We start from the raw sequence: 16,696 nt of genomic DNA on the forward strand, positions 1-16,696 counted from the left end.
ATATTCTAGTATTTCAGCAAGACAGTTGAAATGAGAAAAAGAGAGCAAGAAACTCTCAGTGGCCTTAATACTGAGGATTTCACACTGATTCAAAGACAAACTCGCCATTAATAGCCATATTATTAAGACATCACATTTAACTCACTTATCACAAGAAGCAAAGTAAGAGCAATTGAATACAATCCTAGCTCATAAGCTTCAGCTCAGTATTCATAAGCCCCGATTCTCTGTACATAGTGCCAAACTGAATTACAGTGACTTATATTACATTTTAAATTTTTTTTAACCTGTAGCCCCTTTGGGGGGATTCCTAAAGGCTGGGGGGGGGTCTGCAAAGGTTTCCCCCTCCCCCCGCCAGCCTTTTAATTAACTGCCGCAGCCCATCCTGGGCTGATTTTTGGGCCTGTTTGGGGCCCAAAGATTGGCGTGGTGGCCATTTTGGAGGCTGTCACGCATGCTCAAATGGCCTCTGCAAGGCCTAGGGCCTCGCAGGGACCATTTGAGCATGTGCGGTGGCCATTAAAAAATTTTCTTTTAAAAAAATGGCTGCCAAAAACAAAATGGCCACCGTGCATGCTCAAATTGAGCATGCATGGTGGCCATTTTATTTTGGTGGCCATTAAAAAAAATTATATATTTTAAAATGGCGCCCCCTTCAAGTGGCACCCAGGGCACGTGCCCTGCCTACCCTACCCTAGATACACCCCTGCGTGTATGAACCCACACCAAGGAAGGAATCTCAGATTCATCTTGGACCATAAACTTCTTTGGTGTTAGGGATGTGCTTGGAACTGGTGGGGGAGGTTCGAAGGCAGGGGAGCATACCTTTAAGGGCGGGAGAGAGTGCCCTTACCACTCCCACCACGTTTCCCCCACTGGTGCTCCACTTAAAAAGTGTCCGTTGGGGCAGCAGCATACCTCCCTGCCTCCTTGGCCAATTATGCATGCTGGGCGCAGGAGTGCACACATCATGCTTGCTTGTGCACATGTTGGGTGGGCACATGAGTGAGTGTGATGTGCGTGCACATGCGTCTGGCGTGCGCACACACGCTGGGTAATTCCGGCCAAGGAGTACACCGGGGTGGGCGGGAGGTATGCTGCTGCCCCCACTGACAGTTTTTAAATGGAGCGCCGGTGGGGCAAACGTGATGGGAGGGGTAAAGGTACCCTCTCCTGCCCTTAAAGATATGCCTTTGAAAAGGCCAAACCGCCGGTCATTCAAACTGGTTTGGAGGCCAATAAAGAGTTCCGTGCACATCCCTACTTAGTGTAGGTTCACACAGTCAATTGCCCATTAAGATCATCTGGAGAGGTTCATCTACAGTTGCTACCAGCTCGTTTAGTGGCTACTCAGGGACAGGCCTTTTCCATTGCTGCCCCAAGGCCTTTGGAATGCACTCCCTGTTGAAATAAGAGCTTCCCCATCTCTGACAACTTTAAAAAAATTTACTTAAGACACATTTGTTCACCCAGGCTTTTAATTAGATTAATAGTTTTAATACTTTTAACTTGTTTTAAATTTTAAATTGTTTTTAATGTTTAAATTTTGTTTTGTGTTTTTATTGTGAACCACCCAGAGACATAAGATTTGGGTGGTCTAGAAATTTGTTAAATAAAATAAATCATGCTAATGTCAGTAACCCACATTAAACCTAGATTCAAATTACTGTGTGAACCAGACCTATATGGTATGGTGATCTTCAGTATTTCTCAAGGTGGGGGGCACTTTAGCAACAAAAATGTTCAGCTGAGAGCCATTTCCCATTGGGCTGACCTCAATGAGTGCAGTGCTTTTTATCCATGTGTGTGTGGGTGGGGAGGGCTTTAAGAGAAACAGAGCCCTGTCATGCCCCAGCAACTTCTTAGAAGATGTGCACAGACTGCTGGGAAGTTTAGTCTTTCGCAGCACTTTCCCCATAAAGGAGGGACCACTTCCCAAGGCTGCATGTGCACTTCCAAGATGGCACTGAGGTATGAGGGCTGTTTCCCTTAAAGGAGCCACACCAGTGCTGGAGAAAGCACAGCACTGGACAGTGGGCGTGGTCAATTTTGCACAGTGCCAGGGGAGCTGTGTAGTGTATTTGGCTTTGTCCAGGCCTAATAAACAATCATTCAGGGAGTCACACTTAGGGTCAATGGGAGCTACTACTGGCTCCTGGGCCTTGCAAAGAAGAACACTGCTGTAATATATAGCTATATTTTACAACTAGATTGCATATCCCAAATGAAGACGGCACTGCAGGGTAGTGCAGTTTAAAGTTTCAAAACAGAAAAGTATTTCTTCTGCTGCATCCACCACTTGGGCTAAGCTCACAACAGTGGCAACCTGATCTTGAAAGATGGTGGATCATTATGGCAGTATCCCAGTGTGTACTTGTAGCTTCAATTACTAAGGTCAAAGTACAGTACACAGAAGCTAGAAGGATACTCTATGGAAATAGTGCTGTGAATGTGGTGCCTGTGTCAGATTGCAGGTGCAGCACAAAATATTTCAGAGCACCCCAATGACCTGGGTCTGTGGTCTGCTAATCATGATAAAGCAATTATAATTAGGTTCTAGGACTCTGTAAGCCTTAGGCTTGTATTTGTGAAATGAAGCACCATCACAGAGGGGTAGGGGCACCAACATGAAGGAACAGCATCAATAAACTTAATCCTATATGCATCGACAGATGTAAAGATTCCCACTTACACCCCTGCATTTTTCCAACAATAAATTATGAGTATTATACTGAGCATCAACACTTGTGGTATGAACATATCACCAAAAATGTTGATTAGTTTAGCAGCATTTTCTTTTTCTAGGATAAAACTGGATTGTAAAACAACATCGAGAACTGCAATGTCTGGAACAAAAATTTCCTTTAAATTCTATGAAACTGATGTCTGAAATAAGAGATAAATAAATCAAGAGTATCTGGCCCCATATTATTCAGCCGGTGCACTGGATGTAGTGGCTAGCTGGATGTTGACCAGAGAGATTTGAGTTCAAATTTCCATTCAGCCAAAAATTTCAGGGAGTGACTTTGCGCTGTCATTACCACTATTGCTTACTTCATTGGTGCTGTTGTGAGTGGTGTAGCCAGAGGTGCTCTTACTCCAGGAAGAAATCCAGGGCCTCTACACCCCCTGCCCCCCCCAATTCTCTTTAGTCTGTCCCGGATGGTGTGGCCACTGCACCACTGGCCCACACACTGCACCGGGTGGCTGAGCAGGACTATGAGCTGCGCCAGGCAGCCTCTGCTTTAGAGACAGAAGGGAACGGGGAAAGAATTTATTTATTTATTTAAAATATGTATACCCCGCCCCTCCAGCGCATGTGGGATGTGACTATGTTAAGTTGCATGTTTAAATATTTCTGCTAATGCATATTTGCATAAATATGCCTGTTTTATATCCTTACTTTCTTGTGAGTTCAGTTGCTGTTTGTTCCCTCAAGAACCCACATGTTAAAAATACTGCGTGCCTCACGGTGTGTGTGTGAAGGGGGATTGATGCTTAACTTGCAGCGTATGTGTGTGCATGCATGCGCGTACTCCAAAAGTCTTTTAGGTCCAGGCTCCAAAATTAACTAGGTGCACCTCTGGGTGTAGCCCATAAAAGGGGGTATGACCATATAGACCACCCTGAGCTCCTCTGAGGGAGGACAGGATAAAAAGATAAGCAATGTTTAGAACAAGAGGGGCTCTCAAGAGGGTTGTTTGAAAGAAGGGGAGATTGTACCTGTCTCCCTAACCCAGAAACTCTGAATCTTAAATGTGTGGGTGTTGATGGTGGTTCCTCAGCAGTGACAGAAAGGCCTACTGCACATGCTCCAGGGCACTCACAACACTGTCCCTTCAGCAGCCTCTAGATTCAGTTTTGTAACAGACGCTGAACTGGTCTGTTCCCCCGCCCCGCGCCAAGGAGGGAGAAGTTCAAGAAGTTGCTGTAGAATAAATCCCATCTAAAGTTGGGAGAGGAGAAGAGACACACCTCCGATCGCTCCCCCCACCCTCCCCGCCACAGTTTTTGGTCCCAGACTCAGCTAACTGTTGGCAGCAGAGCCTCTGCCCTAGAGGGTGCTGCTGAGCGTGGCCTGGGTCTCTGCCTCCCGCTGCTGTGGAGGCAGGCATCGACGGCAGGGGTTGCCCAGCTGTTACAGTGCGCCAATGGTCCCTCCTCCCAGCTGCGCCTGCCTCATCTCCCCCCACCCAGCAGCCCGTCCCTCCCCTCCGCCGCTCCCGACGCTGCAGCCGCTGCCGCCGCCGCCACCTCCTCCTCGTCCCAGCCCCCAGCCTCTCTCTCGCTCTCCATCTCCGCTCTCTCCCTCTCCCGGTCCGGTTCTCCCTTTCCCGCCGGCGGCCCTGGCAGAGTAGGCACCGCAGGGTGGGAGGGAAGCTCCATGTAACACCATGACAGGCATCGCTGCCGCCTCCTTCTTCTCCAATACCTGCCGCTTCGGGGGCTGCGGGCTCCACTTCCCAACCCTGGCGGAGCTCATTGAGCACATCGAGGACAACCATATCGGTGAGTGTGGCCGCCGGGAGGCGTGGGCGTGTGTGTGTGGAGCGGGGTGGGGGGGGCGGAGAGTATGTGGGTGGGGGTGTGGGGGGAGACCCCCAACCACGTTAGAACGGAGGGTGGGCGGGAGTGCAGAGAAGGAGGGGCGTGGGGGAGCCGGCGAGGCTGCAGCCTAGGGCGGGTGGGGATGAATGGGAGGGCGGCGGCGGCGGCGAGGGGAGGGGGGAGCTGGCTGGCTGGCTGGGCGCGCCGAGGGTGGGTGTGTTGGGTGGCGGGGTAAGAGCAGGCGACGGCAGCGAGCGAGTTGGTGCCTGAGGTGCACGGGAGGGCGGCTGCACGGCGCTCACAAGCCGCAGGCGGTTGCAAAGGCGGCTGAGTTTGCTTTAGCAGCAGAAGAGTGCCGAGACCCGGAGGAGGAGGAGGTCGGACGAGTCCAGCACGCCGCCTGCTGCTTCCGCCCCGGCGCTGGCTGTCAGGGCTGTGGGGAGGGAGCAGCCGCCGCCACGGCGGCCATTCCGCTTCCTCCTCCTCCCGCTGCAGCGGCGGCTACTGCTGCGTCCTGTCAGCGCTGTTGCTAGGTGTGGAGACGAGGATGGCGCACGCACGCGCTTGCTCCCTCCCGGCCAACCCCGGGACAGCCTCATTGCACCGGAGGCGTCTCTCCGGGAAGGCGCGGTGTCAGGCAGGCAGGCCGGACACACAGGGCTTAGAGGGCCCCGGCGGCGGGGGCGGAGGTTAAGCGGCTGCTGCTGCAGGGGTGGAGTAGGCGGTCTCTGTAGTGCCGGCTGGCGCAGTCTTTCCGCGGTCGTGCGGAGCCGATTCGGCGTGGGATGTCCGCCTAAGAGCCCGCGCAGTAACACAGCCTCTCCTGGTCCCCGGCTGCTTCCATTTGGAGCCTAGCTGGGCCTCTTTAAAAAAAAAAAAAGTCTTTCTGGGTTGCGGAGATGTGCGTTGTTAGGGACAGCCTTGGGATGTGATTGTCACCTGTAGGGTATTACTTCCCTTCCCTGCCTCGTGCGTCAAACAAGTCCTTTCAACAAGTCGTCCTAAATGGAGAAGCCACCAGACTGTTTTCCCCGTGTCAGGGCTCGCTAAAAAAAGGGGGGGGGGGTAGGGAATTCCGCCCACTGGAATCGCGAGGCAATGAGAGGATGGTGATTGTGAGGGCAGAAAATAAATCCAGTTACCTTTCAGGGCGTTGGCTTTTTAGTTTTCTAGACTACAGGCACACCTGTTAATATTCAGTAGGAAATGCCGAAGTATGTCTGAGCGAGAACAAGAACCAAAGATCCAACCCAAGTGCAAGCAAGTGAAAATGAAATAAGGATTCTAAGAAGTTGTGGGGCTGTAAGGAAGTATTCCTAAATACACTTCCTGGGAAGCAAGTCCCATTGAGCTAAACAGATCTCACTGCTTTTGTTCCTATAGTTAGGATTGTGCTACTCTAAAATCATAACTTTCTTATGTACTCTAGCACAGTGATGAACTGTTACCTAGAAAGGGACATTGGCAAAAAAAATTAAGCCTTTTAGGTCGCTTCCTTTGCCTTGAACCAGAGTATGCAAACCTCATTAAATGGGGAAAATGGAACAAATAAGTTGTGACACAACTGCAGGCATGCAATAAGATAAAGAACTGGAATTGTAAACTACTGGTTCAGTTGCATTGGCTCAGTGAGCGTCCACTCATGTAAGTGTTTGTAAGTGCTTAACATGGATATCTTGATTGTACAGACGAGGTGATTCAGTAAAAATGTAACTAAACTGCACATCATGCTATTCTGTAATGGTGAAGTGGACATGCTGTTCTATTTTATGACTCTCAGTCAGTAGGGAGGCCCAGATCTACGGGGGGGGGGGAAGAGAAATAAAAAGTATTTGTGAAGTAATTAATTATTGATTTAGAAGTACATGTCCACTTTTAAAATTCGAAACACATTGCAGGCATAAGCCCATTGAAGTGAACAGGGTGCATGCCAACAGAATATTCTATAAAGCCAGCGTGATGTAGTGGTTAGAATGCTGGACTAGGAACAGGGAGACCCGAGTTCAAATTCCCATTCAGCCATGATACTAGCTGGGTGACTCTGGGCCAGTCACTTCTCTCTCAGCCTAGCCTACTTCACAGGGTTGTTGTGAAAGAGAAACTCAAGTATGTAGTACACCGCTCTGGGATCCTTGGAGGAAGAGCGGGATAAATGTAAAAATAATAATAATAAATCAGAATGTCATTGTAAAAAAAATAATCCTATCAATTTCAGAGGGTTTCCCTTGAAACAATTGGGAAATGCAAAGGCATATTTGGGAAGAGAGCTGGTCTTGTTGTAGCAAGCATGACTTGTCCCCTTAAGCTAAGAAGGATCTGCCCTGGTTGCATACAAAAGGGAGACTAGAAGTGGGAGCACTGTAAGATATTCTCTTTAGGGGATGGAGCCGCTCTGGGAAGAGCATCTAGGCTCCAAGTTCCTTCCCTGGCACCTCCAAGATAGGGCTGAGAGAGATTCCTGCCTGCAACCTTGGAGAAGCTGCTGCTAGTCTGTGTAGACAATACTGAGCCAGATAGACCTATGGTCTGACTCAATATATGGCAGCTTCCTATGTTCCTATGTTCATAATGCTTTTGGCAGTTATAACATTTCCTAGTATATTAAGAAAGCATCACGAACAGTAGAAAGTACCACACCTTATAATTTATCATATGCTATATTTTTGTTTCAGAGCTGGTGGTATTCAAGCCTGGTGCTGGTGGTCAGCACAGTGGGCACCTGTTCAGAGTCTGGCAGGAGACCCACCACATACAGGGCCCACTCTATCCGAGGCCCTCACTACACTTGTTACTTGATAGTGGCAGCTGGTAATTCTTGCCATCTACAGCGCTCACTTCCTCCCCCCCCCCCCATCACTTGTGATGAGAAGGATGTTTGCTTGCGAGCTTGCTCACCTGCTCTCCTGGATCCATTGGAATGGTGGCAGAGATGGCTGCTGCTCCTTTCTCTTGCTTCTGCTACCTGCCACACCCCTTTGGATCCAGAAGGAGAGAGTGGGCAGGCAAATGAACAAACATAGTAGTGGTGGTTGCTGCTGCTGCTACTCATTGCTGTATTAGGCCTCAGAAAGAAACTGATAGAGAGGGATCTGGCAATAGTTATGAGGAGCAGCAGCTGGTACTAGGATGGTGGGGTGAAGAGTAACCCCCAGCTCAGCTTACCCCCTTTTTGTGAAGGTTTATATAAGAGTGGCCCGTTTCAGGAGAGCCCACACAACCTGCAGCTGGAGTCTTTCTAGTGGTATTCATGTTTAATTCAGATAACTTAATTGCTTGGTCCATAGCTTAGTTTGAGTGTACATAAACTTTAATGTAATGTAATTTGGCATGTAACACAAGAGCACTATAAGACTGTCCTGCAAGTCAAATCACTGCAACTCATGGGGTGTATAGGCCCCTTATATTACCATCCGAAACACATGCTTTTCATAATTTTTATTATAATTTCCTGGTTGCTCTGTGGTGGAGTTGCTCTAGGGGTGTTCACGGACTGTTTGGCATAGTCTCGAACAAGTTCGGTCAAACCAGTAGGCTGGGCCAGTCGGTTCGTTGAACCAGTTCGAAGTAGCTTGCAATCGAACCAGCCCAGTTTGCAGCGGTTTGGTTCGTGATCGAACTGGTTCTGCACATCCCTAGTGCTGGCCACTGTCACAATGCAGACTTCATATCTCAAGAGACATAAAAATGGACATAATTTTCAAAGATTTCTAATAATGAATTGTGTTTGACGACGGGTCCATGAAATTCCAGCTTAAGGAGACTATCTTAACCATTTTTATATATTTGTTATATATGTCTGCTTGCCCATTTCTTTTGTGGGTTGGGTGGTAGGTAGCATCCATCATGCCCTACCACCCAACACACTTTGATGTTCCTGGAATCTAGGCATGGGGAACAATGGGGTGTTCCCCATTGTTCCCTATGGCCGGAACAAGCTGCTCTTCATTGACTACGCTGCACTGACATAATTGTTACAAGTTTCTCTCTCACACACAATTAGGACTGCTTGTGTTACTTCCTAGAATTGTAACGGCTGCTGCAGCAGCACCCCTTACTTAGCAGCAAGCATAGCCATAAGCAGGCATGTAGCTAGGGGACAGGGGGCCTGTGTTCATCCCTCTCTCTGGGGGCCCCCCAGAGTGAGGGAGATAATGAAGAAAATAGGGAGGGGTAGAGCTGGAGGGGCCTCGGGAGCTGGGGGCCCGTGTTCTTGGAACCCTTTCGCTCAATTATAGCTACGCCCCTGGCCATAAGCTAAACTAGAGCAACTTCAGCCACATTTTGACTGAATACCTTGAGATGCAGATTGCAGAGCAGATGCACAAGTTAGTCTCAAGGCCAGACATGGAGTGCATCACAGCAATCACCAAGAAATTATTACACACCCACAGCTGCCACTGTCCACTTCTCGCCACAACACTCTCTCACAAACAAAACAAACCACAACTCAAGGAAGGAAGGCATCCAAGTTCTGCCTTTGTCAATCTGAGATCCAGCAAAACCAGCTACAGCATATCAGCAACAGCACAGCATATTATACTCAGTGCTGAGAAAGAAAACCACAAAATCAAACCTTCCTTCCTCCTGTCATTATGTATCCTCTTCTTCAAGAAAGGCAGAGTATAAGGGCGCGCTCTCTCTCTCTCTCCCTTCCCCCCCCCGGTCCTTCTGAATATATTTGAATTTGAATTTCCCTCCTTTTGTGTTCCCCGCCTCCTTGCTCTGCCGGCCAATGGGTTCACAGTTGCTCATGCCAACACTTGATTTGTATAACAACAAGCCAAACAAGAAGCAAGGAGATCTCAAGCCAACGGAAGCCAGTGCCACAGACCTCCAAAATGGTGCTCGTAATGTTGAAATGTTTCAGTCAAAATGGGGGTACTGCTCCAAGGTTGAAAAAGGCCCTTTATTTAACAAATGTTCTGTTTGGAGCTTGAAATGTCTCATTTCTAGTTGAAATGTTTTGCTGGTGAAAAGTTCTGCACATTCCAGCTTTGTTGGGGTGTCCCCCTGCCCTGCACTTTTCTTTAAAAAGATATATACAACTAATAAAAATTTTAAAAAGTGGGCACATTTTCACAACTGACATGAGGATTTTGGAGTGAAATTATTTCGCAGCTGCTAAATTATGTGGGTAAATGAGTAAGGCCATTCTGATACATGAACAGGCCTGGAACTAGGCCCATATCAAACAATTACTACTTTTTCTCTTTTGAAATATTTTCCATGAAACTGCTTTGCTGCAGGTTAATTATTATCCTTCATACTTCAAAGCAATATGCAGATATATTTACTAGCGAGTTTGTAATACAGATGTTTAGCAGATTGATATAGACCAGGACTGCGGAACTTTGGCCCTGCATCCATTTTGGGATTACAACTCCCATAATCCCCAGCCACATTGGCCATTAGTCAGGTATGATGGGAGTTGTAGTCCAACATCTGCAGAGGGCCTGAAGTTGTGCAGTCCTGCTATAGACCAAGGTGTTTGAGTTTTTACCTTGAAAACTTTTTTTTGGGCGATAATGGAAACTTGTCCTTAATAGCTTACTTTACAGATAGAATTCAGTACGGCAAATCCTGTGTTCACCTTGGACAATATGAACTATCCTTATATAGGGGCCATAGCTTCCTAGTGGTAGAAATCAATTTTTGTTTGCCTGGTTCCCAGGATATCTCCAGCTAAAACTTCTCAGAGAGTGAAACTGAAAAACAAAACAAAATTGGCTTTAGAGAGCTACTGTCAGTAACATTCTACCATTATGTGCTAAACTGAATATTCCCCTGACTCTATGAAAGAGTTATATGAAAAGATGAGTTCTATGAAAGATCAAAATACATGCGGAAATGGCATCGATACAAAATATGTTTTAATGTTTATTTTGTAATGCAGTTCTTTAAAAATTGATTTAATTTTAATTCATTCCTCTTCTTGGTTGTGCACGGAACCGATTCCATGCGCTCCTGGGAGGGCGGAGGGGTTCCCTTAAGAGGCAGGGAAGGCACTGCCTACCTGCCAGCCCCCACCCTGCTGCTCTTCTCCTGCCGGTGCTCTCCAAAAGCGGGTGCGCAGGACATCAGCATTCCTCTCTGTACCCCATTCTGCATTGCCATGCCAGTGGCTGACGTGCATGCGCACGGCACGCACATGCACACTTTCCGGCCATTTGCATGGTGACACAGAACGGGGCACAGAGAGGGACGCCGACTTGCACACCCGCTCTTGGAGAGAGTGCCAGCAGGGGAAGAGCGGCTGGGCAGGGGCTGGCAGGAAGGCAACGTCTTCCCTGCCTCTTAAGGGAACACCCTCTGCCCCTTTAAACTGGCTCAGACTCCGGTCCACGGAACCAGTTTTGCACTCCAGAAAAGGAGCGCTGGACCAGTTCCGTGCACATTCCCACTCTTCATGCAGTTTGTGCCTTCTAGCATGCATGACATTAATAGTGAGTCGATTTTATAATGCTGTGATTATCCCTAGTACCATTTTAAATAGATGAACTACTTTCAAAAGAGTTGACTACAGTACATCACTTATTATCTGACTCCATTCAACACTCCTAAAAGTGCCAGTTCTGGAATAGCCTCATTGAACTATACTGGGATGCCTTTGAATAGATGTATGGATGGCAGCCATAATGGTTGCTTATGTAGTTGTGCTGAAACAGGGTTTTGTTTAGTTTCTACAAATGGATTTCAGGCTAATGTATCAATGTTATGACCTTAAATTCTAACCAGTGGGAAGCAATAAAATATTCATTTGTGTTTGGAGCTGGGTTAGATGACACTATAACAATTTTGCTTTATTATGATCTAGCCGTAATCTACAAACTATCTGAGCCCAAATGCTTGGACTACAGCTGCCTATGCTTTGTTTGTTTTACTAGACCTAAACTAGTTTAAATTCAGATGGCACCTGAACTGGCAAGTTACATATTATGAGAATCCCAACCGGAGTTTTAAGAACAGATTTGTGAAGACATATTCTTTGTCACTCTTTTCTCACAAAGTGGTTTTGCACTTATACAAAACTTGTAGCAAAAGGTGCTACTATAAAAAGTAACAAAATGGTTTTTTAAATGGAAATCCAAGATGACTTGGAAGATGCCTTTTTGTGGGGGGGGGGGAAGGATGCCATGTTTTGAATAAATATGAAGGGTCACATTGATTTTTTTTTAATGCCAGAAAAAGTTATAGAAGTGTAAAATGCTGGTAAGTCATGCTACAATCAAGACGTATCAATGCATGCAGAAAAATGGCTGATACAAAATATAAGAAGAGTTATAATGTAATATGAATAGTTCTATAAAGGTTATTTTTGTAGAATTTTGTTTGTTTCACACCTACTGTTTTATAAGATTGAATTTCTAAAAAAGGAAACTGATCCTGTAGGCTTTTGGAGAGGTTCTTTGAATACATCATAGAAATTAAGCCCACTGCATATTGGGAAACTTGCATACTATGAGAGAACATATATGGATCCAGAATAATAAGAGAAGGTCATGAGATAGTGAGTGTGTGGCATTCTCTCCCTTTTTGAGTCATGAAGGTTGCACTTTGAGTAAGTTCCAAGTAATTCCAACTCCACTCCCCTAATTAGAAAAAAATAGCCTTTTTCTGATTTTTAAATTCACAGTGGTGGGCAGATGAGGCTCTGTAGGTGAGGTCAGTAACTCATCTAGGAGAAGGTAGTTCTGATCACAGATCCTGTGCCCATGTCAGCTCCTGTGCTTGTATCATCTTTTGCTCCAATGTGAAAATATCTGTTTGCATGAGAGTATTGAAGAGTCTCTGTATAAGCCTTTCCCACTTGAATCCATCCTCAGTGCATGTTGTGCAGGCAAATAATTCAGTTTAAACCAGCTAGCAGTCTGTCAGCATTGCTTGTAGAGTCTTTTAATTATAGTAAAGTGGCATCAAGGGCAGAAAGGAGATGCTTCTGGGAGCACCTGTTTGCAACCCAGCACACAGGAGGCCTGGACATCTGTGCAACCTTTTAGGCTTCAAATGTTGATTATGAGCATGGTTGCAGCCTTATAATAACATCCAAACCAGCTCACGAAACAGACTGAAGGAAAAGCACTTGGACATGCTGATGAGGATAAAATTTCACATTTCAGGTGGTGGAACAATAGACCTTGACAAAAATATATAAATATTCTAGAAGAATGATAAAGACAGAAGAGAGGAAAATTTTGAACAGCAGGAATCATCAAAAATCTGCGGTGAAATAATACTATATTTCTGCCATACTGATTTGAATAATGAAGTATTATCACTTCCAATAACTGTTTATTGAAGTATAGTTTAATTTAACAAAGGATTTTGGCTTCTTTCCTACTACAGGGGCTAAATTATCAAAGCATACCCAGCTTGGAGAGTTATGGGGTTTTGTATCGGTCCTTTTAACAGGATGTTCCCTGGGATTTTTTTGGCAAAGCTTTTGTGTGTTAATAGCTGCATTCAATCCATGACACTGAGAAAACTGAATGTTTTCAATCCAGTCAGTGCTACCCATGATCCAGTCCTTTTTATAGCTAGTATTGTTGCTTTTAAACAAAAGTGCAGGTTGCACTTTTACACAACTGTTTGTTTAAGTATAGTTCAGGACATTGTGATGCTAAGCTAAATGCATGACATTCTTATTAAAATGTAGAACAATCTGAAAGTATGGCATTCTTATCTGGAAAACCGTTAAAAGGCCCTGTTTTAGATTCTGCCTTGTTTTTATTATACTTAAATGCGAAACCACTTTGTGACAAAAAGAAAATCTCTCCATAAATCTGTCCTTAAAACTCCAGTTGAAAGAAAGTAAAAATCCAATTTTAGAAATAGAATAGAATTGTAAAATACACTTCTTTCCTTCCATGTTCATGGTGTCTCTGTGTGTGTTGTATCCATAGTGGCACATAATAATGCACATGTGTGCATACAGCTTTGATACTGCTGCCCAGAACAAAACTCATTCTGCTCACTGATGAGAAAAAAATAGAGGGAATACTCCTCAAGTGGTTCTCCATAGATTGGGCCAGATATGGACTTCATATCATCCTTCGGTTATATTTTATTTATTTAACATTTATATTCCACTCTTCCTCCAAGGAGCCCAGAGTGGTGTACATAGTTAAGTTTCTCCTCACAACAACCCTGTGGAGTAGGTTAGTCTGAGAGAGAAGTGACTGGCCCAGAGTCACCCAGCAAGTATCATGGCTGAATGGGGATTTGAACTCCGGTCTCCCCGGTCCTAGTCCAGCACTCTAACCACTATGCCATGCTGGCTCTACACCACGCTAGAAGAGGTCTTTTTGAAGCATAGCACTGCTCTCTACATTCTGGGGGAAGGAGGCTAAAATGGAACCTTAAATGCAACCCATCTGTTTTTATCTGCCATGTTTTTGCTTCTAATTGATCATCCAATATAATTGCTTGCTGTATTTTGACTATTATTAACAGATTGTTGGTTGTTGATAGCCATATTCAGACATTTTGTTGTACCTGTATTCAGATATCTGTACACTCATACGTGTCTTTGTGTGAATGACTGTACCTGTGTTCATTTTAGAAGTGAACCTGGTTACTGGTCCCTCAAATGCATGGTACATATAGGAAATGTACTGCTGTACCTTCATTCAACATAACCTGTGAATAACTGTACCTGTGTACATTGTACATAGATTGTACAAGGGTTGGACATAATGTGTGAATAGGGCTGATCGTAATCAACAATCTGAACAATGACTAGTTCTCTGTGAAGAGGCATATTGTAGACATCTTTTGTTACTGGTGAAATTTTTTGTTTCTTTTGGGAGAAATGAAATGTGTAGAAAAGATACCATGTGTTACCTATCTGGACTGCGGCTCAAAGGAGACCCTTAGTGTGAAAGAGGAGTGCACGCCAGCCATGTTCCCTTACTCCAAGGAAAGCACCCTAGATCTAGAACTTGTCTTCCTGTAGTCATGTCCTGGGGGAGCCTTGGAGTTCTGGAGAGCCAGTGTCCCTAGCCTGCTCCCAGAACCCCCTCCAACTCCCCAGGGCCACAGGCAATGCCATGCTAGGGCCAAACTGCAAGACTGGAGGTGAAGTGCTCACCTTGCTGCTCAAGACTTCGCTTCTAATGGGCTTAATCAGGAGTAGGAGGCTGTCTTAGGATTCGCCTGACCTCCAAGAAGAAGTGGGTGTTCTTCTGGCCCCTACAAAACTCCTCAATTTGCAGCCACCCTTTGCTGGCTCAACAGCTCTTTCTTTGAGCTCTGCCTCCAGCTGTTGCCTTGCTAGATCTTGGTGCAGACACCATATGTCATTTGTTTTTCCTCAGCACCATATTGAAAAGTTCTTGATGTGTGCTGAACACCAATACAGTTCATAAATATCATATATAAGGCTCACAAATTATTAAATAATACCGTGGTTTGAAGTGTGACATTTCCCTCAGTATCTTTTCTCGCCCTGGCCCAAAATAAATAACACCCCCACCTCCCTCAAAGACATGGTGCTGTAGCTGCTTTGTGAACTAAGGATGTGTTGGAGAACCTTAGCTGACTTCAGGCATCTTTTCACTTTCTTTGCTGTGTATTTTCTTAATAGTCTTAAATCCCTTAGGGGACAGACACTAAATTGTCCGGGCCAGCTGGCAAATGAATTATTGAACAAGCAAATGATTGGAATCACTTAAGATCCTTTTAGATACCACTGCCATTGTGGGGCAAATTGACACAAGTTCTGATGCAGCTGTCAATATATACTGCAGTTCTCCCTCACAGTGATTCTTGCACTGTAATGGGTTTGGTCAGCATGCTATAAATCAGTGTTATGATGTAAACTGTGTTTGTGTTTTACATGACCAGGATCTGTGATGGCCACAGTGAATGCATTAGCATGGTTGGTTAGGAGGATGGTGGTGATTATATATACCTTTGTATCAAATTGTTAATTTACACTACATAACATAATCCTGAAAGCAATTAAATTGTAATTCCACTAACTTCTATAAAAGTCCCATTGACTTTGGCAGGTTACTTACAGCGAACAAAGTATGCTGTTTGAGCTTTGCATTGCGACTCCCTTTGGAACAAATGAGTCACACCCTAGTGACTGCCAGCAGTTTTGTGAAAGTGTACATTCTTCCACATTCTTTCAACAAATAGGCAACTTCATGTGTGTACTATTTTGCCCATTGTCTTATGGGACATGTGTGGGGAAGGTATATATCTATGGGGTCCTTTAACCAAGGGGACTCACCTATGCAGTGAAATGAAGTGGTACAAAAGCAAGTAAGACAAACATCTAATGAACAATAATAAATTAAGAAGAATTAAAGTGTACATAATGTTTAAACCTGGGAGTCATCTCTAATGCAATAATATGAAATGGTGAGGGAATTGGCAATAAAGCATTACATTTTAATGAATGTAATGTAATGTAATGAAGAAAAATCCACTCAGATCATAGAGTTCTTGGCAATGAAACTCCTAGACTAATATGCACCTAATGAGGATGCAGGGAAGCATGGAAGCATGGAGCTAGGAGGGAAGTGCCGTAACCATGACAGCAGGCACGTCTGTGATCAATAGCTTGGATCAGCCCAGGTTGCCAATCACAGAAGTGCCACTATGGTTTTGATGCTTCCCTTTTCACACCAACATTGTCTGCCTTTTCTGTGAGCCTTGTAACTGGGAGGTGAGTGACATGCTGGGGTGGGACCTCCTTCATTCTTTCTAATTCCCGCACTCTCTTGTGTTGAGCAGTGTTCTTTTAAATACCTGAATAGGACTGTAAATAATAGCCTTTCCTTGCTCTGTCCATGAGCCTCATTAGGCTAGTCTCTTTTCACTGGGGAAGCTGGCATTGTTTTGGAGTTGGCTTAGGGAAGAATTTGTCCTGGTTCTTCTCCTAGGAAGATTCCGGAGCTCATGATGGGTGATTGACTTAAGAATGTCCACAGTTCCTGCCCTCTGGAGAAAGGTCCTGGAATAATGGATTAACTTACTCTAAACCTTTCAGTGAATGGATGGCAGCAGTTATTCTGAGTGAAGCAACATTCTGATTATAATTTGGAAATACCTGAGAGGGATTGCTTGAGAAATGTGAATGAATATCATATGCTTTTTTCTGGAACAGCAGTGGATTGACTCATGCCTCTGTCCACTACAT

The 16,696-nt window shown here is 45.2% G+C and overlaps 1 protein-coding gene across 1 annotated transcript in view; it reads left to right on the forward strand.

The window, feature by feature from the left end:
• The first annotated feature begins 4,167 nt into the window (after positions 1–4,167).
• The window catches only part of JAZF1 (JAZF zinc finger 1), a 220,025-nt gene continuing 207,496 nt past the window's right edge, over positions 4,168–16,696 (forward strand). Inside the window, exon 1 of the mRNA XM_053265045.1 lies at positions 4,168–4,509. Within this exon, the coding sequence (XP_053121020.1) occupies positions 4,395–4,509 (115 nt within the window). The 5' untranslated portion in view covers positions 4,168–4,394. The remainder of the gene's footprint in view (positions 4,510–16,696) is intronic.

This window comes from Hemicordylus capensis, chromosome 6 (assembly GCF_027244095.1).
Source record: "Hemicordylus capensis ecotype Gifberg chromosome 6, rHemCap1.1.pri, whole genome shotgun sequence".
Lineage (NCBI taxonomy): Eukaryota > Metazoa > Chordata > Lepidosauria > Squamata > Cordylidae > Hemicordylus > Hemicordylus capensis.